Source organism: Halichoeres trimaculatus, unplaced genomic scaffold (genome assembly GCF_033239565.1).
Source record: "Halichoeres trimaculatus isolate MK-OKI-2021-1 unplaced genomic scaffold, fHalTri1.1 fHalTri1_scaffold_19, whole genome shotgun sequence".
In the NCBI taxonomy this organism is placed as follows: domain Eukaryota; kingdom Metazoa; phylum Chordata; class Actinopteri; order Labriformes; family Labridae; genus Halichoeres; species Halichoeres trimaculatus.
This window is the reverse complement of record NW_027437197.1, coordinates 15,935,778-15,960,632: the sequence shown is the minus strand read 5'-3', so window position 1 is coordinate 15,960,632 and position 24,855 is coordinate 15,935,778. Positions and strand designations below refer to the sequence as shown.

At 41.9% G+C, this 24,855-nt stretch overlaps 1 protein-coding gene across 1 annotated transcript in view; it reads right to left on the bottom strand.

Moving 5' to 3' along the window:
• Positions 1 to 24,855, bottom strand: part of st6gal2a (ST6 beta-galactosamide alpha-2,6-sialyltranferase 2a) — a 50,261-nt gene that overhangs the window by 19,448 nt on the left and 5,958 nt on the right. Inside the window, exons 2-3 of the mRNA XM_074694341.1 lie at positions 11,806 to 11,862; positions 10,649 to 11,733 (exon numbers count right to left, since the gene is read on the bottom strand). Coding sequence (XP_074550442.1) covers positions 10,649 to 11,648 — 1,000 coding nt within the window. The 5' untranslated portion in view covers positions 11,649 to 11,733; positions 11,806 to 11,862. The remainder of the gene's footprint in view (positions 1 to 10,648; positions 11,734 to 11,805; positions 11,863 to 24,855) is intronic.

Genomic DNA, 24,855 nt, shown 5'->3' with positions numbered 1-24,855 from the left:
GTAAATATCTGACATCAGTGAAAACCTCTGAAGGTCCCGATGAAGTCAGCAGGAGCGAGGATAAAAGATGAGACTTTTTTTTTCAGGCAACTTCAAATAAAATGCTAGATACACAAAATTAACATGAAACATGAATACATTAAAATGTGAATGACTCACTTCTAACATACACGCACACACACACACAAAAGTATCTTTATGTTAAAAGTAGGGCTGAACAATTCATTGAATCTAAACCAATATTGCGATGTAATAGAATGCAATTTTCAAATCACAAAGGGTGCAATTAAAAAAAAAAGTTTAACAGTGCATATAAAAAACTGCAATCCACACATTTACATCTTTCAGTGGTTGTGACAAAACTTTGTTTTTATTTACATTTCTGCACTTTAGTTTGTGTTTTGTTACTGATGAGAGGTCAGTAAGATTTTCTTACATTTCATATTCATGTTCACACACTTCTTTTTCATTTTATAAAAAAGTGTGCTGAAAAAGTGTGCTCCACATGTTGACATATTTCAGTGGTTGAGCCAGAGATTTGGTCTTATTAACATTTCTTTACTTTATTTTGTGAGAGATTCATAGAAGAGAGGATTCATATTTATTTTTCAGATTATTGTTTATAACAGGCCTCTTGTTCTGTCGTGCTTTGATTTGATTTAAGGAACTTAACGACAATATTACACTTCTACAAGGCTTGAAGTTAAATCAATCAGTCAATTTTTTTGCTTTGATTGTAATAGTTAAATAAAGATGGGTTATTTGTATCAATTTGTGCATCAGGTCATCTCATTTCATCATGACATGTGGGCCTGACTTACAGGAAAGACTTGTTTATATGTTGACAGTATCCTTTGTTGTGTTTGTCACACTATAGAACTTGTTTTTGCTTGTGTTAAATGAATAATGTCGAAGAAAAACATCTCCCCAAAAAATTGCATGTTGAACTGCAATTGCAATAGTCCAAAAAAATCGCAATTAGATTATTTATTTAAAAGAGTCAGATCGATCCCCAGCAGCATCTGTGTGTGTGTGTGTGTGTGTGTGTGTGGGGATCCACTGTGACAACACTTGCAGTGTTGTAAAACGTGATCACATAACTAAAGTGCTCTCTAGTGGTTCCCTCCAGTAACTGAGGACCAACACAGAGAGGTTTTCAAGGAAAACCCCACCGCTCCACTCCTCACTACAACACGAAACCCTGGACTAGATGGATGCTCGTGGTAATAATGAGAAACTTGTAACGCCTGCGAGCGAGTCGTTCGACCCACCGATGATTCTTCTCCCCTCCAGCGATCAATTTACCAGCAGAGAGGAGGAGAAGAAGCTGTATCTTCTGATCTGATGCTGCCCCATCACTCCCCCAGCTCAGCTGATTGTCATGCACATCGACAGCACGAACTGGGAACAGTTCAGAGAACATGCTCATTGAATTGACATTGAGTTTGCCCTCCTCCAGTATGAGACTGTTAGCATGTTTTTAAAGCAGGGATCACTGTGTAGGTTCATCCTAAAGCAGACTGTGGTGAGCTGAGAAGCCGGACTTATGAGGTTGAGATTAGGGCTGGGATGATCTGCTATTCTTGCTATTTGATTCTATTCCAATTTTTGGGGTGCCGATTTGATTTAAATTTTTTGCAATTTTAAGTTTGCTTTTTTAACACCAGACCATGGGAAAAAGTCAAATGATGATGATGATAGTGTCTACAGACTATATCAGGAGCCATATTTTCCCATAAAATACACATCACGTGAGTCAGAGAGAAACATTTCACCCTCTGCTGGAGAAAAGTGGTCACTTTTTTCCAATCCAGTTTATAAACAAAGACTAAAATGAAGAATTTGAAATTTAAAAAAAAAAAAAATCATTTTCTGATGAAGAATCCCGACTTTGATATTGTCAAAGAAAAAATCCAGATATATCGATTTTTGTTTTTTTTCTACCACTCCAAGTTGAGCTTATTAAAACACTAAACAAAAGGAGGAAAAAAGGAGCAGCAGATTTCTTTTACAGCTATACTATGCACCCCATGTACGGGAGCTACAGTAGAGTCTGAGTCTTTATCCAACCTGCAGCATCTCTTCCAAGTCCTCTTCTCCACCACTGTCCTTATTTCTTTAAATACATGCATCAAGACAGAATTTCAACTTCAAGTTTAACGCAGCACAAATCAGCAAATACAATTTTGTCCACAGGGGGTGCAAACATCAAAACAAACTGAAATTTCCTACGTTAAGCTTTAACTTTGTTCCCCGTTCACTGTAGCATTTATTTAATTATTGAGCCACATCTAGTTTACATTCCCAGGTTAATAATAAAGCAAGCATATTTAAGCATAATTATTCATCCATTTCTAGCTTCTTTTTAAATTTTTTTTTAGGTCATTTGAACTTTAACAGATTGTTTGCTTTATTTTATCTTCTGCTCATACTTTTTTTATTGATTTTAGAGTTTGGACCATTTCTAAATTTTGATCACTGTAGTCCTCTTTCTTGCTTTAGTCTTAAAATACTTGACTCTTTTCTATCGCTGTTCTTTTGTGAAAGGTGCTCAATAAACAAAAGTCAGTTTGAGTTATGTGATTAGTTCAGTGATTAAAGAATGAAAAAAAAACCTTTGAGTGTCATCCAGAGGCTGATTGGTTGTGATATCTTCACTCTCAGTATTTGTGTTGGTTATAACTTGCATTAGTTCCTTTTGTTTGTAATCAGGTAAAAACAGGACCTTCAAAAAGTGAAGAGACCTTGGTCCGTCCCAGTTTTGTCCTCTCTGTCTGTGCTTCATTGGGGAGTCGGCGCGACGCTAACAATGCAGTCTGCTGGGATGCAAGAATAAATTCACAGTGACTTTGTGTTGTGTCATTATCTGTGTGCTGTTGTGTTTTAATCTGTATTGAAAAAAAACTCCCTCTGGGGAAGAACGTCTGATTCTACACATAAAGCTTGTTCTTTCACCTTTCAGGAGTAAAAACATGTCGCTGATGTTTTCCTGCATTTGACACACGTGAGGCACAAGGGTTGCGTAAGTGTGAAACTGTGTTACATAATCATCCTTTATTAGTATTTATCTACTTCATATAAGGTGGCTGTATCTATTGTTGTGTTAAATAACACTGTGTGCTTTATTAACAGAGCATAATTAAACTGATAATAGAGAACAATTAGATCTGCTCATTAATGCTGATAAGGAAGCACACACACACACACACCCACACACACACACACCGCACACACACACACACACACACACACACACACACACACACACACACACACACACACACACACACACACACACACACACACACACACACACACACTCACTGCTCCACAGACATCATTTACATGATGGTGCAAACACTTCAACATGTGTTCATGATGGCCAACTTTTACAGTCTCTTTTCTATCACCCCTGTGACCCCTCAGCAACCCCCTCATGACGCCTCCACGGGCTGCAGGGTGAGCAGAAAATCCAAAAAATATGTTTCTCTTTGAGGAGGCAGTCAACAGAGGAGTAAACAGAAAAGTAAAGTATCAAAAGGAGAAAGCAGGAATAGAAAGTTTTTCAAAAAGATGAAAACTCTGCATGACTTGAATCTTATAAATAATCAAAAACACCTTAAGGATCTTTATTTTTTTATCCCTTATTTCAACTTGTTTACTTTCTCTTGATGATTCCTCTGTTCCCTCAACATCTTGTTCAAACTATAGAACATAAAGTCTCCAAACCTCACAAACAGTTAGTTTAATAATTTAAGGAGAGGGAGAAACATTTCTGCGTTCAAACACCTAAAATGTCCCCTACTGTAACATCTGCCATAGCGCCTGTCACTGAACCTTCATGGTTTGCTGGTGTGAGTGAGAAGAGGTGGCACTGCTTATCTGAAGGTCCATTAAGTAGCCTGGCTGCGCATAACCTGTGGTTTTTAGTACTCAAATGTGAACTAGACATTTTCTGTAGTTTATTTTGGGGTTTTAATGACATGATTCAGAAAAGATAGTTCAGTGAATAGACAAGGCCTGTGCCGTCTGTGTATGGGGCCCAACGTATAACCACAGCGAGCAATTCTGGAGAAATCCAGGACTATCTGTACTACTATTTTTTAACAGAAGGACAAAATTAGAATCCTTTGTTGACTCCATACTACGCAGTCCGTCTTTCTCTGACCAAATCTGCACTGTGTAAAAAGCGTTTCAGCTTCACTGCGTTAGCCTTGCAGCTAATGATTTAAATGCTTTCGAGGTTTTATTGTGCAAATAGAAAATGTGTTGTTGCTGCTCCTGGCAAGGTGAAAGGATATCTGCGGTTTGATAACTAAACACAGAATAAACTGTGTATTCAATGTATATGAATTATCAACAAGCCTTCATGTGAAGCTCAATTTAATGTTTTGTTGTTGTTTGTGTCAGAACAAAGAGAACCCGACTTTGTGCCGGTCAACGTATTTAGTATTCAACTACCATTGTGTGTGTGTATGTGTGTGTGTGTGAAGCAGTACAAAGAGATCCGAGTGTGTAAAAATGTGTAAAATCTCAGATCCAGCCGACAGTCTGTGTAAGAGCTGTGAAAAGGAAACTCTTCATTATGTTTTTGTGCTTTCTTCACTGCACTCTTTTTTTTTCCCTGAGCTGCCATAAACGCAGCGAAGCGTGTGACATGTCCAGTGATTACACGGCAGTACTACAACACCATTTTTCACACTCTGTCACAGAGAGTTTGATTAATTTACCACTTTAGAGCTCATCTGTCAGTGTCTAGAGATCAGAAATGAGGCCTCTGTTCATGTCCGGCATGTTGGATTTTTCCTTTGAGCCAAGAGTTAGTGGAGATGAGTTTATTCTGAACATTGTTTTTAAGCAGTAAAACAAAGATATGTAGATTTCCAGACCTCCTGAGTTTACTTTATGCCTTTTTTTTTTTTAAAGATTAGCTCTGGCGTCTTTCATTTCTTTGAGTGTTGATGTTAACTTTTAGTGCTGACAAATAAAGCAGGAGGGAGGAAGCAAATGTCAAAAACAGGAAGCTGGATGTCTGGCGGCAAAATCTGTCATGTCTTTCTTGACTTCTAAAGATCAAAGCTCACTTTATTTAAATGCTAATTTATCTACCTTATCAGTTACAAAGACTTCGGATGTCAGTGAAAGTTACAGTAATTACAGCAGCATATTTAAAGAGTGATGACAGCTCACTTCTGTGCTGATCATGTACTAAACGTCCTTTTTCCAACAATGTTGTGAATCTGTTCACCTTTTATGAACGTGGAAGGGTAGGGAGCTCAGAGAACGGAGACAAATATAACTCACTGCATGCAGATGATTTTTTATTAGATTAGAGTGGTCCTGACAGAAGACTCATATCAAACAAAAGATGAGGGTTCTTTTGATACATTTTTAGTGTCCTGAGCAGAACATGGGTTAGATATAAATTGAGAAATCATTTGATGGTGCAACAACTTTCTGAGCTGAGTTGTAGCCTTAAAGGTCCCATTTTATGCAAAAATCACTTTATTAATCCTTTAATGAAATTCGTGGGTCTCTGGTTTTCCTCCCAGCCCACAAAATGTGATATTTAATGACAAAACCTGTATTTAGTAGAGCTTGTGAATGTAAAATCCTGACCTAAAACGAGCTGTTTGGATTTCGGGGATTTGCTGACGTCAGCGATTCCTTTTTTTGACTAATCAGGAGCAAGTCTGACCTGACTGGTCCACCAGAGCAGATAATCCCGAACCTCCTCCCCGCCCACTCCTCTCCCCGCTGCAGGAGAGAAATCTCTGTAAACAGCCACATAGTTCCATGCACAAGCTTCCCACTTCGGAAGAAGACAAGACTAAGTGGCTAGAGTTCATTTATGAGGGAAATGTGCCAGCTACACTCAGTAAAACTGTGCATGTGTGTGCTAGTCACTTCACGCCCGACTGCATTTCCAACTTTGGACAGTACAACAGAGGGCTAGCAAATAGACTGGTCCTGAATCCAGGCGCGTTACCAACCATCCGCCAACAAACCTCGGACCCTGGAAATGTGAGTATTTTAAATGCTGTGTGCTGTGGAGCAGATGTAAGAGCTTTTCCTCAGTGTACCCCCTGTCTCTATGTTAGCTTACGGATGCTAACTGTAGCTGCGGTTAGCCTGTTGTTTTAGCCTGTAATGTTACGGTAAACGAGATTCGCTGTTTTCTAAACATTGTGCACTCGGAGCTCGTCGCGCCCCTCTAAGTGACGCTGAAGAGCAGGGCGGTATCAGCGGTGACTCATTTACATATGAAGGTCACGCCCACTAAATCAAACCGTTCTGAACAGAGGAGCTATGAGAGCCTGGAAACAATGCTGCTGTGCTTGATTTATTGGCTTTTTGGGCCAAAACATGTTACTACCATTTCATGAAGACATCTATCATCCATATTAAACTGCAGAAAAGGAGCATAATATGGGACCCTTAAGTTATTTAATGATGAGAGCATTTTAATTCATGTCTTTTGATGCTTGAACAGAGAGTCTGTTTGATGAAACTTCACTCATTTACATTTAGACTGCAGCAGGATGGATCAGAAACTCAACAAAGAACAACACAACTTCTGGTGTCAGTTTAAAGCTGGTTCCATGTTTGTGTTTGCAGCTTAATCCAAATTTTCTAAGAAAAAAATCTTCTTGCATCTATTGTGTTTTAAAAACTACCACTAGAGGGCATCAATTCTTGCATTCCCAAATCCTGCTCAACCAAATCATAATTTCCTAAAATAAGATCACAAACAAGTCTTACGTAACATCTTTAAAGTCTACAATCCCACGCCCAGACTTGCTGGCAAAGCCTCACAAAGAGAGACGAAGGCGGGAACTTCCCCAGACAAATGATGACTCAACAGGAAATCTACAAAATAATATCACAAACCACTTCTTCAAAACGACAGCAGGGATGAATAATTTTTTGTGAGAGTCAAAAGCAATAAAGCATTGAATCAAGCTTTTCCAATTTCATTCTGCATTGAGGCTGCAGTGCAGGTCTATGACCACATGATGGCAGCAACACATCACACTCTCACTAAACCAAAGCCTCAATTAGAGATCTTCACAAGAAGCATGGAGATGCTGCAGCCACTCAGAAGCATGCTAATATAAACGTCAGCCAACCTGCAGGCGGCACAGAACAGACATTCATTTAAAAATTCATCATTCACTGATTTCTTTCTCCATTCGGAGCTGCATAATGTGATGCTTTTTGATGCAGTGCAGCCTTTTGGGGAGCACGGCAGGTTGAGGAGAAGAAGACGGAGTGGGATCAATGTGGGTTTGATTTCCTGTTGAGGCTGAGCCTGAGTATTAATGTAACAAAGTCGTGCTCCTCCAACACTGCGAGGCTGTTCAATAATTAATCTGCTGTTACATCTATCTCAGACGTCAAGTCACCGAGTCCCCCCGTAGAGAGAAGTCTCTTTTTAAAGAACTGAACACCAGGATGATGACACGCTGATCCAACACCCTGATGCTGCTTTTTGACGTAACATCTGCGTGAGTGCTCCTCAGAGGAGAAGTCATCAGTTCTGATTTTATTTGACAGCTTCTCTATATTTCATAATGGGTCTCTGACGGCAAACACCAGGCACAAGGAAGGCTTTTTGTGAGGTGTGTGTGTCAAAACAAGGAGAACAATGATGGCAGACGATTTGCTTCTGAGCATGTGCATATGGATCACAATATTGGACGGGGACCAGAACCAAACATGGGAGGATGATGATACATCGACAGAGATGTAGAAGCACCTGTCGTGTCCTTGGAGCTCAAAGCTGAAGGCTGCCTTTATTTTCTCAGCTCTGCTTCTTGAAATAAGTCACCGCATGGTTAAACTGCTTTGTTTTTCTTCTCGTCAGTCAGGTGTTTTATTAGTCAGTACCTTGAAATGTTTCGACTGCTGACGCTGCGGTCTTTCTCAGAAGTGTCATGTGATGTTGCTGTCTGACGATAAGAAAAATAAAATAATATATTCACGTGGGGACGGTATTCACTTGGTTAAATGTTCTTTGAACTCCAGCCTTAAAGCAGCATCCAGGACTAAATCTTAACATTTCTTTACCCATTAAAGGTATAATTGGTAATTTGATTTAGATACACTTTTTGTTATACTGGTTAAAATGATCTATCTGTCCCAATGGCAAGCAATACATGATGTGTTCTAAATGAGAGCACATAATATCCACTATCTACAGCAGGAGAAAACCCAGGAAAACATCAGCCAATCACATCGATAAGAATCCAATCTGTTAAACCAATCAAATCCCGTCCTGCTGTTTGCCCTCCTCCTGTGCATATATTTCACCGGTTTAGCAGTGTACCTGTTTGCACTCAGCAGAAGAACGGCAGAGAAACTACTCATACTCCGATTACTGATAACCACTCCTCTGGCTAAACAGAGCAAGAAAAGAAAGATGGAGGCTTTCTTTTCTTTTTCTGTTCCCCTGCCTCTAACTACTGCCCCTCTCATTCAACCTCGGGCCTGTCCCCTCTGACACGATGAGGTACTTGGCTCTTGGCTGTAGTCTGGATCAGAGTCTAATAAACTCTTATCACAGGAGCTCTGACAAGCATAAAAAAATTGTGTTATTTAGTAAGTCCTTGAGAAGATGTACATGTACTATTGGTATTATAGCTTTACTCCTGATATATTATTGCAGGTAAAAGTGGATAATGCTAGCGAGACAGTTGCGAGTACTAACCAAAGTCAGGTTTGTTTATTTGTTTTTTAGCTTCACGTTTTAACGCTTTGGTGTTTCCATACCGACTTAGCGCAAAACATAAAATGACGTGCTGAGTCCGTCTTTCAGTCATTCACAATCATAGTCGCGAACCAGCAGCGCTTGTGCATGTGAGCGGGGGCGTTGCTTTGGAGGAGCTCCAAGGGGAGGGGGAGAAGGGGCGTGGAGGAGTCCTGACGAGATGCTACATTTAAATTCATGCTAGTTTTTCAGGACTGCCAACCCTGCCTTTAACTGGCACCTTTTATTTCCTTCTTGATATCATCCTCGACATTTTCCTGAGACCATCCCACATAAAGAACAACCCTATATATAATACCAAATAATACCAAAATTGGGATTCTTTGTCAAAAATCGTTCCACTTTCCTCCAGCAGAGGGTGAAATGTTTCTCTCTGACTCACATGTGCATTTTATGAGAAAATATAGCTCCTGATTTAGTCTGTAGACATAATCATGATCATTTAACTTTTTCACATAGTCTGGTGTAAAAAAAACAAACTTAAAATTGCAATATTCATAAATATCAAAGAATTGAAAATGAAATAGAATCTGCACCACAAATATCAGAATAGAATCAAAACGCAAGAACAGCATATTGTCCCAGCCCTACTGGGTATCAACCATCTTGGGTAATCAGGGGCATTATTTATCCTTTCAAGTGATTTCTTACTTGATTTTCAGCCGTGATTATGCTTGTGTTACTCTACTTAGAATATTTGTAAGAAGGTTTTTTTTATGAAGAATCTTAATTTTTTTTTTTTTCAGGTTTTAAGGGCAAATTTACGGCCCTTTGTTTTCTCAAAATACAAACAGTGACATCATATAATCATAGTGGCATTAAAAGGGCTGAAATTATACAATAATGAAATATTTGGGGATTTTTATAATTTGGGATGAAGTCATTTGAAAGATCTGAGCTAAAAAAAAAAAAAGTCAGAAATTGAGAACATGGACTGATTATAGGAGTAAAACACGCTGCAGCTTTAAGACGCTTTGTGCAGCTGAGTTCACAAGACGAGTAAAAGCTATACATGATGAGAAAACGCCTGGTTGGTTACCAGAGAGTGGCTCTGATTTTTTTTTTTTCTTATGAGCCATCTGTCACCGAGTTCACACTCTCCCCACTTATCCAAAAGCTGCCAATGCCTCAAAATGAGCACGCACACACACATACACACATTGTAATGCACAGGCGTACTGTAAAGCCTACTGGGCACAGGTTCAAACCTGCCTTTGTGCAGAATTCACTGATTAACTCGTCAAATCACTCGGAGGTGCAAATGGATATTTTTACCTTCAGAATTAAAGATCCTGGTGAGAGAGCAGCTCAGAGAGGAGCACAAAATATTTTGAATCCATGATTTGCAGCCACTTTATTAGGAAAGCTATTAAACTGATCCTTTAGAGAAAATAATCAGCCAATAAAGCGGCTTTAACTCATTTTGCTTCTGCACAATGAATACCCTCAGCATGAATCTTTGTAGATCTGTGCAGCTTTTTGATGCTCTATCTTTCCTTTGTAGTGCTCTCATGATGTTAAGCCCTTTTGAAACAAACAGCATATTTAAAAATCCTGCTCTTTCAGCTCACATGTTCGGCTCCGCCGCGTCAGAGCTCATCTTTTCTCCCATCGGCTTCAAGTTTATCCAAACAAAATGCCCGAGGTCAAATACAGATACAGACTCAAAACCCAATCCTCTGAGGAATAATAACATGCTTTTATCGTCTGATTTTTTATTTAACAAATACACCAGAAATCTCATGTGAAATGCTGCAGAATGTACTCCAAACATATTGGTTAAATGATGTTTGAATAAGTTATGGTTTGATCAGAGTACAAACAAGAAGAACATGAACGTAAGTAAGACTCTTTCAGATTCTTCGTTCTTTTACTCACCAATCTCTTTGCCCAATCCGGAGCGCAGGATGGCCCCAGCAGAGGTGACCACGGCGCAGGTCTTGTAGCTGCTCTGACCTTGCTGTTTGTAAAGTTGCTCCAGAGGGAGAGTCGGGATCAGATCAGCCCAGCCCAGAGAGGAGAACGGCTGCTCGGACCCGTCCACCGTCCTCAGCCGGGCCTGGGCCTTCATCTGACACAGCAGCTCCTTGGCGGTCTGAGCAGCCCTGCGATGGCCACTGAACAAAACATGGTGTTTGTTGGCGCTCACATAGTCTTTCATCGCCCTCTGGAGACGTGGACTCAGCATCCCGGCGGAGACTCGGCCCTGCCACAGCCGCTGCACCACGGATGCAGACTTTGAGAAGTAATACTCCTCCAGATCAGAAGAGTCTCCGCCGGCTCTTCTTCCTGCCTCGTTCCTCATCCTGTTTTCCAGTTCTTCTTCATTGTCCCGTTCATCTTCTTCTTCTCCTCCGTCGTGGTTTTGTGCGGCGCTGACGTGGTTCTGATACTCTGTAATCTGAGAGGTTTTCTCTCGACTCTGGACACCAGGGTTTGAGTGAGACCCAACATTTTCAGTACCAAAGGAGGACCAAGCAGCCAGGCTCTGCTGGTCCAAGTAGTCCTGTTGGCTGGCTTCCTGGCTGGTATAAACGGCGTATGGTGCGCTGTTAGGGCTGCGGCTCACCTCCAGGTTGAGATCTGGGGTGGTGGAGCTGGCAGAAGGCTGCAGCTCTGGCTCATCTCGGGGGTAGGACATAGACACAGTGGAGGCCAGGTCAGGGCGGGAGCCTGGGTTGGCGAGCTGTTGATGGGAGGCCTGTATGGAGGCCAGGCGGCGGGTGTCTGGATGCTGGGAGAGCAAAGAGCCAGCAGAGGTCAGGGGCTCATTCACACGAGCATCCAGGAAGTACGAGAGGAGGGCGAGGAAGAGGAGACCCCAGGCCAGCATTCCTGCCAACACCAGTCGTCGCCACTGCCTCATGCTGGACTTCATCACCTCTCACTCACATGCACGCCTGTACAGCTGGCCCACCAACAACCAATCCCCACAGGACGCAGCCCGAGGTCAGCTGGAGGGCCTGTGAAGCAGAAAAAACACTGAGCATGTGGAGGAAGAACGTGAACCAGAGAAGGTCTTCAGACAAACCTACCTGGACTGGTGCTTCTACTTCTTCATGTCCGTGTGTCCTTTGTGATTCAACAGGACCCTGAAAAAAAGAAGAAGAACGAATGAGCTGAAACCAAGAGTGCACATTCGTTCAGCCGCTCACACAGACGTGCTGCGGGAGAACGCCTCCTGCAGGGCAGAGCTTGGCTGCTCTCCACTCACAACAAAAAAGGAAAATATTTAAAGACCTGAAACGTTTAATAAGCGAAATCAAATTTACAGCTTCCTTCAGGAAATCTGCAGTGCTTTAGTTACAAGAGCTTTAGATTGATTTATCAAAGCTGGGAGCACAAAGGTCCCCTGAAACAAAGCATGATAGAAAATAAAGCAGTCTTTTTCAATTTTTTTGTTGAGGTTTCAGCTTCTGGAAGGTGTGAGTACTCTGAGATGAGATGTAACAACCACACTACCTGTGTGCTTCTTGTTGGTGCGTCTTTGCTTTTTTTCCACGCAAGTTATTCAGGTGAGGTGTTACTTCTTCTCCAAACATGGCAACCCTCCGACTCTTCACGTAGTTCCGTTTTTGGGAAATCAGTAACTCAAACGACCCTTATCAAAACCTTCTTTATAAGGAGTAATGCAACCGTCATGGAATCATTCAACAGAGAGAATAAAGAGCCTATTTAGAAAACAGGATGTACAAAGACTGGATGGAGGGTCATGTGACAGCAGTTTATCCATGCAAAGTCCTCCCAACCTTATGCATACATTGGTCTATTGTGTAGTTCAATTATCATCCAGACCCCCCTGCCCCAGGGGCCACACAGGAGGACCAAGCAGCCAGGCTCTGCTGAAACATCATTACAGAACTTTTTTTTTTATCTCTGCACATTTATCCTGTCAATTGATTTACAGAATCCCTGTGTGGGTTTCCTGAGAGGAAACCCACACGGGGATAACTTGTGTGGGCTTGAAACTACAATTACTTTTTAAAACAGTGTTTGAGGAGTCGACCCCTGGTGGCCAACAAGAGGACTACAGGATCAAATCACTTCATTTGCTTGCCCTTTGAAACAAAGACTCAACACAAACTTTATGTTCACATCCAAAATGCACACCTGATCAAAACTTTAAGACCAGTTGAAAAATTGCACCACTTTAGAGTAGAATAGTAGAGTGAGTATAGTAAGATTTTCAAAATGCAAAAAGAAGAAATGATGGTGAGACCAAAGAAACGTGTAAGTGATTTATTGCAAACAATGAAATTAAAATAAGCTGTTCATCACCTGATCAAAAGTTTAAGACCACAGCCTTTAAAAGCCAGAATCCCACCGTCATGACTTCCTGATGGCAAAAGTAAAAAAGCTTTCTCTCTGTGAACGGGGTTGATTGTTGAGCAGCATAAACAAGGCCCTTCGCAAAGCATCACTGCGTGGAGGTTGCATGCAGTAAGACGGTCATTTTGAATTTCTTCAAAGATCCTGGGGTTCATGGACCAAAAAAGTCAAGTGACAGACCCCAAAAAATTCACCAGTGCTGAGCCAGAGGATCGGATTGTCTGTTCCTCGAGACATGGGACAACCCTGGACCCAAATTAAGGCCGTTACTGCAGCCCAAAAATCATCCATCGGCATCAGAGAAAGAAAAGGCTTAAAGGACGAAAACGACTTCAAAGGCCTCGTCTCCTTCAACGCATCAAAATCCCCAGTTTGGATTTGCTGAAACAAATTTTTGAAGTGATCAACAAGAACGGTGGAGCTGCTCATTACTGAGTCCTTTTTTGAAACTTTGATTTTTACTTTCGGGGGTTTTCAGGGCTTTTTTGAGATGTGGACTTTTGATCAGCTATGCATAACAATGATGTTTGACTGACGGTTTTTTTAGCCTCATCTGTTAAATTACTAGTCCTGTGTTACAATAAAATGTGCAACAGTAGTAAAAGCTCTTTAAAATCCTGCACTAATCAAAAACCTCTCACATGTATTAACAGGAAACCTTTGCTCATTTCCCTGCTGTGCTGAAAAAAAAAAACACTTTTATATAAAAAAAAACACAGTCTCATTATCAGCTGGTTGCTCTTATGCTCTGGAGTGAAACACCTCAGGTTCACTGATGGCTGCAGAGTGAAATACGCAGCAATGAAGGTAAATAAATGAAGCATTAAATTGCCTCACATCAGAGGACCACAATCCTCTCAGCCACACGTAATTATGAGCTTTGGTCTCTTAATGTGGGAGCATTTCTCTGGAGAGGGTGGCGTGGTGAGGCAGGGAAAGGAGAGATGGAGAGAAACACTCCAGAGTGCTAAGCCACCTCTAGTCCTAATTACAGCTTCCTGTCTCTGTGGTCCTGCAGAGTGCAGCAAGTGGGATCTCAGGCGATCCCCCCTCCCTATAAACTCAGACATCCAGACCCCCTGCCCCAGGGGCCACACAGGAGGGCAAAGCTCATCCACTGACCCCGGTTAAGCAGGAGGGGAGCAGCGGGGAGCAAGTGGGCCAGAGGGAGCAGAGACCAAAGGGGAGAAAGACAATAAAGACTCTCAGACAAACACACATCTGCAAAAACATGCAGAGGACGACCTGATCGCTGTCTGCGAGAACTCGGACATTTCTGCTGGATGCCTTCAGGCAGGGGATTGTGAGGCAGGAAGAATCAGCTGTGGAACATTCTGGATCTCTCTGCCGCTCTGAAGTCAAACATGCCACTTAAAACCCAACAACAGCTGGCGAGGTGCACAACAAAGAAAGAAAACAAGCTAGAAAAACACAATGAGGATACTTTAAACAGGCTAAAGCCATCTACATGCACCAGTGCCATGCCAAAGCTCACTATCTGCAACTGTGTGTGTGTATAAAGTGTAGCCTCGAGGCATGGCGTGCGCTGCTAGTTTGCCTCACCTGGCAGCAATCAGGAAGAGTGCTTCAGTAACTGCAGAGAAACAACATAAATGTGTGGCACAGATGGAGAGGCGGGGGTGGAGGACAGAGCCAGTCTTGTGAGAGCTACACAAAGACGCGGTACAAAACGGAAAACATGGAAACGAGATGCTGCCAGGAAGCAAAGGACGTCTAAATGACTTAGTGGGAGTTTTTTTGGAGATGAGAAAAGCAGTCTAACAAAATAAAAGCATTAAGTGTAGAGAGCAAGCCAATGTTAGTGACAGAGGTGGAAGAGTGCAGAGGCGGGGGTTTATGTTCAATGTTCACATGCAGTTTTCCCCCAGGGGGTAATTATATGTCTGTGACCTGCATGAGAGGAAAAAATAGGCAGTGAAAGAATGAGAGGTGAACACAGAGGAAATGAGTTCTGTTCGGTCACAGATGACCTCTGCAGCCGACCACAGGCTTTCAAACCTCAAAGGAGAAGCATAACCTTGTTTTCATCGACAATTTCCATGTTGTTCAGAAAAAAGGGTAAAAAAGAAAAGAAACACCCAGAGATCTTTAAACGTTGCGTTGTATCCGATAAGTTGCCAAGCAGCCAAGGATGAAGTGTTTGTGTAACATATGGAAGAAGAACAGAAGCAAGTCTTCACGTCAGAGGTTGGATAACAGACGTTGAATCACCTAATCGCTCAGACTGTCAAACGATTATGTATCAGTTAAATCAGTCGACTTTAGAGGGTATTCTGTCAGATTATGGTGAAAAGACAAAGATTATTCATTTAAATGACTTCTCTCATCTGCATTTGTGGTGACGATCTTTGGAAAGGATTTTGAGCTTATACGGTGATTCCCACTACAGAGCATGACTGTCTTCAATGCAATGCAGGTCGCATCCAGGCCAGAAATGTTTCCCTGTTTGAATGTCGGAGGTTTAAAACTCTGTCACAGCACTTTTACTTCCCTCGTGGCTCATTGTCCTCAAATGACTTGATGTGACACTAACCGTGTCGAAGTTTGAATGACTTGTTGTCTTAAAAAAGCCTTAAGTCAAGTGTCAGTTCATGGACAAATAATTTGGAAACCAACTTTAACAGGAGATATATATTTATGAAGGTTTTAATGAGTTTGAGAGGATTTCTAGAATGAATGGATGGATGGATTTTCCCATCCATTTATGTGTCTGTGTGTGTGTGTCTGCTGGCTCATCCGCTGAGCATGTTTATCATTTTGCCGTTCGTCTCTTGGAGCATGTGGATCTTTCTGTACTGTTTCATGCTGTCGTTGTGTCTGCCAGCTGCATTTGGTGCTGGACTGAGTGTTTTGTACGCCAGGCTTAGTGATGTTTCTGTTGTGTGTGCTTGTGTGTGTGTGTTGCACTGAATTGGCAAAGCTGCATTCAGACACTAATTGTCCTGGATGAGCTTTTCACACCTGGTTGTTTTCTCTGTGCCTACCTGCCCACAGGATCATTTTTTGGCCATGCTTTTAAACCATTACAACCATTTAAATCTTACCTCTTACAATACTTTTTACTCAACGGCTATGACAGGATTTTGGTCCAATGCTGTTTTCAATAATAAAACCACTGCTGTGGCCTTGGTCTCTGTGTAATTTAGTTCTGTCTTTTTCTTTCACGGTTTAATTTAACGCTACTCTCATCCAAAGAAGTTAGTTAAATGAAATATCAAGGAAAAAATCTTAATACAATCAAAAACACTTAAAGAGGGGGTATTATGCTTCTCAAACCTCAGAATGTTCATATGTTGTAGAAATCCCTGAATATATCTGAAAACTGATCAAATCCTCACAAGATCTTCACGAGACTTGCTGAAAAGATGAGGTCATCAGACAAGGATCTTGTAACTGGTTCATGACCATATCTGCCACCATTAGACTCTGACAAAGCAGGGGGTTAAAGTCCCCAAAACCCGTCCAGGATGTGACAGTATCAATGTGAAAATTAGTAGAAAATTGGGAGAAAATATAAATTGGAAGTCAAGCTGGAGTTAAGTGTGAGAAAGGGTTAAAAGGGGGGGACTATCACAGAAATCAGGAGTGTTGGCGGGTAGATTCACAACATGTTGGAGGGCCGGGCCTCAAACACCAAAGCGTGGCCCCAAAAGGCCTCCAAAGTGCTGGCCAATCAGAGGGAAGGGGGATGGGGCCTTAAAAGGACAGCAGCTGAAACAAATTGTTTCAGACAGTGGCTGAAATTTAAGATTTTTAAACCACCAGAGAGAAAAATAGGGATTGTAATCAGCTGTAATTTCTCAAATTTAATATGTAGGCAAGACAGGACAGAAAAAAAGCCTGAATAAAAGCACGACACCCCCTCTTAAACTAACACCAAGTGGTTTTGAATCAACATTTGACCTGAAAACAGAAAGCCCAGGTGGTTTTATTAATAGGTTTCCTAATACAACCACTTTCCTTTCATTCCTGCTGCTGCTGCTTGCTGCCATATTCTTTACGTGACAACAGAGCAGGCACTGCCAGAGGTGACTGCGCTGAACTCCAGCCACCGTCTGACTGCCAACTAAGAGACTCGAACAAACCCAGAGGGGATACAGCCGCACAGCCCCACACTGAAACTTGTTTAGTCAACTTCAATACATCCAGCTGAGAAACTAGGGCTGGACAGGCGTTGTTAAATTAATGTTCTCACCAGAGCTAACTCTCCCTGAATAATGTAAAGGTTTCAGTAGGAAGGAGAAGTTCTTGGTGTTGGATTGGTAAAGTGAAAGAGACATGACCTCTGAGGGGAAGACGGCAGTCACAGAGGATAAAGCTGAAAGAAGTGAAAGTCTGGGCAGGCTGAATCACTTCAATTGTGGTGTAAAGTTGACATTAAAGAGTTGGAAACAATAAAGTGTCTCACAGAGGAAGCAGTGTGTGTCCTAAAGTCCTAAAACTCAAGCTGCTTCTGCAGAACACGCTGCACACTGCAAGGCGATGGTGTGCACACCGTCTCAAATAAAACACTGACCAAAGGGCTTGTTCCTCATAAAATATTGAGCACACAAGAGTGGAGTTGTTCTTCATCTAAAAATAAAAAGCTGTTTTCTTTTAATATTCACCGTGCAGTTGTTCAAGCAGCTACAAACTAATACATCACAGAGAGGTTATAAAAAAGCAAAGAGGCCAGCCAGGTCTGCAGAGCACTTGGAGACGCAGCGATGGCGGCACGAAACATAGGATTACGAGACTGTTTCAGGTTTTTGCATGAGATCAATTCAAGTACAAGGTGAGAAGAAACTCTAGTTTCAGAAACATCATGGAGACATGATGAGAAGAAGAAGTATATAGCAATAGAGGTGGGTGTAGGGTGAGTGTATGCACCTTCACTACTGGGGCCTGGAGTTATTTATGACCTACAGCTCGAGTGGAGTGTTTTTGGGTTACCACAGCCAAATTGTGCTCCAAATAAAGCCCCAACGCTGCATTTGGGGAGATAGTGGCCCCGTTTTAAAAATACGCAACGCTCTCATTCATTAAAACCACACCAGGCAGCAGCCCAAACTGGGTTAAGTTTCAGAGGTCTGTGGGGATAAAACATTGTCCTGCTTTAGAAGTTATAAAGGTGCAGTGTGAAGAAATGACAATTCACAGGATGGTGGCCTTCAAGGACAAGAAGCTGCTGCAGTGCACGGTGCCCCATTTGTCTGCGTGAGAAACTCTGATCAACAAAAATGTACTTCTTGCACAGCAACCATTCTGTCCTTCATCTCACAAAACTTTATTTTATTTTGAAAGTCACTGGATGTCTTAATGTGGTTTGATTACCTGACTTCCTGTCCCTCTTGGTCTTCTCTGTACAAATTGATGAGTTGTTGCTTTAAATATAAGATCCAGTGCTGCAGCAAAGGGGAGACAGATCTGAAGTTTTAGTGTTTTAGTGGGTTGTATTGAGTATTCCTCCTCTCTGAAAAGTGTAAATGTAGAACGGTAGGGCGAAGCCAGTCTGTCACTGCATCGTAAGGATGGAGCTGCATGGTTTGTGTCTGTGAAGCTCCAAATGTTTTACTACATGTCACACATCCAATGCTCCTGTTGAGCTGTGTCTGTGCAAAATCACCACCTGAGACGCCGCGATGACTGTGTTCTTTGGTTCAGTGTGAAGTTAAAGGGTGAAAGACAGGAGCTTGGTTACAGTGCTGCAGAAAAGAGTAAATGTATAAATTTGGGGCGCCAGATGGAATACAGTACTCAACATAAGTTAAAGTCGGTCCACCAGTGTGTGAAGCTCAGCATTTGCTTGTTTTTGTTTGTTTTTATCTGTCAAAAAACGTATTTGCAATGATATTATATTTCATATATTTGCCTTACCTGCCTCTACATCGCTCTGTTTAAGTCTACATTTATCCTGCAGCTCGCTTTGCAAGCAGTCGTCTCTGGGTCGTTGAACCCACACCATTCAATAAAATTTTCATGAACCTGAAACTTCTCAACTTCTCCAAGTCGTGCTGGAAGTGAAACTTTTTCAACCCCTAAAGAGAAGCTGCTGGGACGTTCCACTCACATTAAAAGGTCAGTCAGATGTGCCTCTGGAGCTTAAGTCTGCACAGGTACATGATCAAAGAGGAAAGGGTGATAAAGTCGGGGGAGGAGAACCCTGACAGGGAGCTTGCCTTCAGCAGCGGCCTCTCTGAACAGGCAGGAACATTTCGTACAAACATTTTGAAACTTAACTTTTAAATCCCCGCCTGAGCAAGCCAAGGAATTAAATTTAAGAGAAAATTCCATCTTTAACTGAGTCGGATTAATATATATTCATTCTAACAGGGCCTCTGTGAACGCGCCAACCGATCCATAAATTAATCCTGGAAAGATGACAAGGTGCCATATTGTGAAGCATCTTAGAAGCCTTTAATCTCCCCATCTGAACTGTGATGCATGAGATGGAGATCACACAGATGGAAATTAACCATCTTATAAACACCCTCCTTACACACTCGGTTTAACCTAAAGTCATTATGCTTTAGACTTCCACGCTGCATGGGAAACGCACATTTCAGACTAATTATGCTTAATTATTCAACAAAACTATCATCAGTTTTGGTCATGTGCCATTGAAGCATCAGTAACATTTCTTCACTGTCTTCTAACATTGAATTAGTGCAGATCAGACAAGAAAAGGCAGACAGGAGCAGACTTATTGAAACAGGAACATCAGACGTGATGAAACGGAGCTCAAAGCAGAAGCAGATGCACGGATTAAATGAACCACGTCTCTCTCCCTCTCACTTAATGAACCCCCTGCTATCCCGCTTCCCCGCTTTAGCCTCAGGAGGCAGCGAGGTTATTAGCGTGTAGGACATCAGACTTCGCCCTGCGTAATTATACTGCCAGCGTCCGAGCTCTCCGAAGGGTCCGGTGCACTTCATCACCTCTTGAAAGCCCAAAGTGCAGCTGTTAAGAATAGATTGTAGACTGAACGGCTCTCTACCTGGGTCCATATGAATTAGAGAGTCCGGACAGGAGGATGTGGAAGCTAAGGAACAATTTTCCAACTGTTCTGTAGGACTTTTACTGATCCGTTTCCTCAGATCCTGAAGAATCCTGACTCTAAATCTGGAACTGAAGGAGTTACAGTCTCCCATATGTTTTTCCAGGCTCTGATCCTGAGCCGCTCCAACATGATGACATAATGAAAGGCTTCCTCCTCCCTTTACTTCCACTTCCAGCACTCACCTTCTCTCCTTCCCCCACATCTGCCTCCCTCTGTGACCTACATTCATGTGTGCTTGATGTGCATGCAGATGTAAGAGCAAACCCCGCTCCACCGTCTGTGTCTGTATGCGTTTCGCTTTGAGTCACTCATCTTCATTGTCCTTCCTTTTACCCACGCAAAGCAGGGAATAAATATTGCATTCACAACTCTAACTCAGCCAGTGGGAGCTGATTTGGTGTGTGTAGTTTTCATGTTTAGCGTGTGTGAGAATGTGACTTTGTACCAGCAGCAGCAGATCAGCCGGCTCCTCATCACTGGCACCTAGCATGTGGAGCTGAGCACACACTGCAGGCGATACAGCTCATTCCAGCCATCCCACTGCCTGCCAATCACACACACACACACACACACACACACACACACACACACACACACACACACACACACACACACACACACACACACACACTCAAGCATGTCAATGCATGACTGCATGCACACATACAGCTAAGTACAGCAATCCACAGAGCGGCTATGACACCTGATATTCAGCCACAAACACAATGAAACACACTCAGACTCTCAGTTCCCTTTGCTGACAAGCGGAGAGGCTAAAAGAAGTCGGTGTGGGACGCTTTGTGTTCACAAAAAAAGCCGGGCATGTGTGGCTCTGCCCGGCAAACTTGCAGGGACTTGAGCGAGATGCAGGACAATGTGAGCATTACTCTGACAGGATGATGACATCAGACTCAGTACGAGAGTATTAAAAGATGCTGTTCACTACGGTAATCCAGAGACACACCTTTGTCATCCTGATTCAGTGTTACCTCAATTTTCTCTGTTTCTTATTTTAAATCAAATTATTCCCTTTTTAATTTTTTTTATTTGAAGCCTAAATCTCAGACGGATGGATGACTTCATCCAGATGGTGTGAAAACTGCTATTTTGCGAGCTTCAGAAATACTATAATTGATGTTTTTTCTGGCTTCTTGGAGACAGCAGAACACCCTGTTAACACTATGAAGCAGTATGATTTTGTTAAGTATATACTAGAGGTGTTAGTTTAACATTCTGTGGACTTGGAGCAACACGAGTAACAATGGTCTTCAGGGCTGTGTCAGGACAACACGGGTAATTTTGTTGTTAAAAAAAACTGCTTTGAGTTTTTCTCCTTTTTTGTGTCTACATGCATCCCAATCCTAAACACAAAGACCTCTGAGGTCTAAGATGAAAGTGCTGCTGTTCGTGTGTTTGGTTGGTTTCTACAACATTAGCAACATTAGCATGTGTTGAATTCAATAGAACCCAGCATTGTGTCAACAGATCAGGCTGGAGAGTTACACCAACGTCCTATACACTGATATAAACATCATTTGAGTTCCTCTATCCTGAAGCTTCAACTCAGTACAAACAGCTTTCTTTTATTTTTAAGTGCATTTTTCTTTCACTGCTTTTACATAAAATAAGTGTGTTCATAAGTATGAGGCGCACTTAGAAATCATATTGCACTATAGCACATAGTTAGTTTTGCTGTCAATGTTGCACTCATTTCTTTTCTGGGTTTTATTGTTTGTTTGTTTTTTTACAAAACTGAGTATATCTCAAAAAAGCAACTTGCACACAGACTCCAAATAAATTTCCTGTGGGTTTGAGGGACATTATGCAAATTTTTTACACTTGCAACTTTGAGGAGTACTGCTGTACAATTGATGTATTTTGAAACTTGTCAAGAAAAAAAACAAAAATTTCTTTTAGGTTTATTGCACTTTAAAGCAATTTGTTGTAGTCGTAAAGACATAAGTTAATGCATACAAGGGCGGGGACGATATGCTTTTCTCCCAATGGGATTTAAATTGCAGTTCTTTGTTATTTCTGATTTTAGCCATTTTATTTTATTATTTTATTTTTTTCTAACACAAGTCTGTATTAAAAGGTGAATGATGATGATGATGTCCTGGACTACATCTATATTTTTTTCCCCAAAAATGCAGAACACATATGAGTCAGTTTTCAGGATTTTTTCAGGGGATCTCACATCGTCAAAGAAAAACTGTAACTTTTTTCAATACAACTAATAAACAAAGACTAAAATAAAGTATTAAAATTTGGGGGGGAAAAATGTTTTTTTTCCAAAAAAATCGCAATTTAAAAATTAAAAAAAAAAAGAAAAAAAAACATTCCGTACATGAATCACATTTTTCCTCCAATCCCTATTATCTTTTATCAAAAAAACTTGGGATATTAGGGTTATATTGATGCAAAGAAAAACATACTCCAAAAAAATGCAGGTTGTAAAAATCTAAGCGTATTTCCTGGCAGACTTGCACAATGGTAGGTCTTTAAGAGTTAAAGGCTGCTTTGTGCTTGTCTGATAGATGAAAATCAAATATTCATGCTCCTTTGAGACACCTAGAGGGAAATATGAGGCCCTGTGTCGTTCACACTTTCAGCAACTAAAGGGTAGAAGAGCTGGTGTAATTTCTAAGCTGTTAATTTATAGGAAGTGCAAACAAAACAAAAGGTGAAACACACACAAAAACTGGAAACAAATCAGGTGTAGTTTCCTCAAAGATGTTTCTGCAGCTTTAAGTCAGTTTTTGAAGCTTTGAACACAGGACTTCAAGATTTAGAAACCTGCATGTGGCTCAAAACTGTCACAAATTCACTCTCTGGCAATTTGTGTCAGTTTTTCTCCGTTTCACAGCCTCAGCAGTTAAAGGAGAAAAACACATTTTTCATGTTTTCACACAAAAAAAGGTTTGTCCGCGCCCGACTCTGTGACACAAACACAAAAGCAGGAAAATCTCACTCTGCTGTCTTCTTTTTGAGAAATGATCAAAGAAAAAAAACAGATTCTTTCATCCCTGCTCTCTCTTGGTGGCAGCAGAATCGGACTCATGAGGGACGGATTTATGCTGCTGTGGTGTCGGGTCCAGCAAGGTCATAGCAGAAAGTACAAACTCCATTAAAGACTGATCCCGCTGAGGCAGATTAAGTCAGTCCTGTCCCTTACCATCCTCCTTCAGCCACACCACTGATTATATCTGTGCTGCAAAAATGTCTATTTCTGCAAAAAGCCCGCTTAAACACTCATTAATCTTGCTCCAGAGAGGCGACTACACCCAATAATCTCTGAGAGGTGCAGGGAGGCGGAAGTGTCTGGCACACACCTGTCACAGTCCATCTGCTGTAGGAAATTCACACCTGATCCACAGAGTAGAGAGGAAACAACAGGGTCTCCATGCTGCAGAAAACAGAGCCTCTCTCTGCAGAGAGCAATGCAGACATCCATACTATAACAAGGAGATGACACCTGGACAAGGACATGCACCGTCAATTAGCCCCTTCTCCAATCTGAGCGCCATGTGAAGTGTTCATGCACCTTGTAATTACCAGAGCAAAGGACACGTTTAATTTCAAAAGCAGCAACACTGACACAGCCCTGGAGAGGAAAACAAGCCTGTGACTCATTCTGAGTGAGTAACGAATGAGGGAAAGTCATCAGCCATCAGACAGTCTGAACAGGAGAGTTTCAATCTACCAACACCGTACTTAACGGGCCCTCCAAGTCACAGTCCTGCAGAAAGGAATGACGTTAATGTTTAGCTTTAAAAGTAACCTCCACTTAGGGAAGAAAAGGACGTCTGATGGAAACTCAGCAGCCGGGGAGAGTTGAATCATCCTGACCTTCCGAGCACATCCTATTCTGATAAATCATACAGGGCAGCGGTTCTTGATGACAGGCTTTCACGGTGCACAGAGCCCAGCAAGAATACAGCCTGCCAGCAGCAAGGTCCTGTGAAGGAAATGCAGCTGTACACCTCACATTATGGCCCATAAATACAGCTGGGAGCGCCGCGGAGCCCACAGCGGGCCAGCGTTTGATGTGAGGAGGCAGAGAAAGTCCTCCTGAAGCTCATTTCACTCTCGGTTGGCCTTCTTGTGGAGGCTGAATGGACGTAAAACGGCTTGTAACTTCAGGTGTACAACTTGTTGGCCTCTGACACTGACACTGACCTCTGCCCAGCTTGTGTGCGGGGCAAGAAGTCATGGGAGGTGACAGATTTACTCATCTATCTTTAGGGATAAAGACAGAAAAGAGTGGCAGGGGGTTAAAGAAGCAGAGAGTTACATCTTTCTGGTTGAGAAAGGAAAAGAAGAGCTGATCCACCAACTCATGCTAATGCTAAAGCCTAAGGAAAAGATGCTGACAGGATTTGTCTGTATCACAGTTTCACACACGCGCTCTTGTATTTATGGAAAAAAAACAGATGTTTGACTGGTGGGAGAACAAGCCCACTAATCTACAGCACTACAGCCACTTTCAGACAGCTTAACCTCTCTATAATCTGTCTGAACTCTGGGCACTTACTTCTAAACACAGCCTGAGATTAGCAGCCTACCAGAGATTTATAGCACAACTATGAAAGCTACGCCAAAGTAAGCTGCTCAAACATCCCATGTCTCTTTTAAGACGACTCAACGTAAGACGTATATGTCAACACGTGGACACAAGCCTCAAAGGACTCCACGC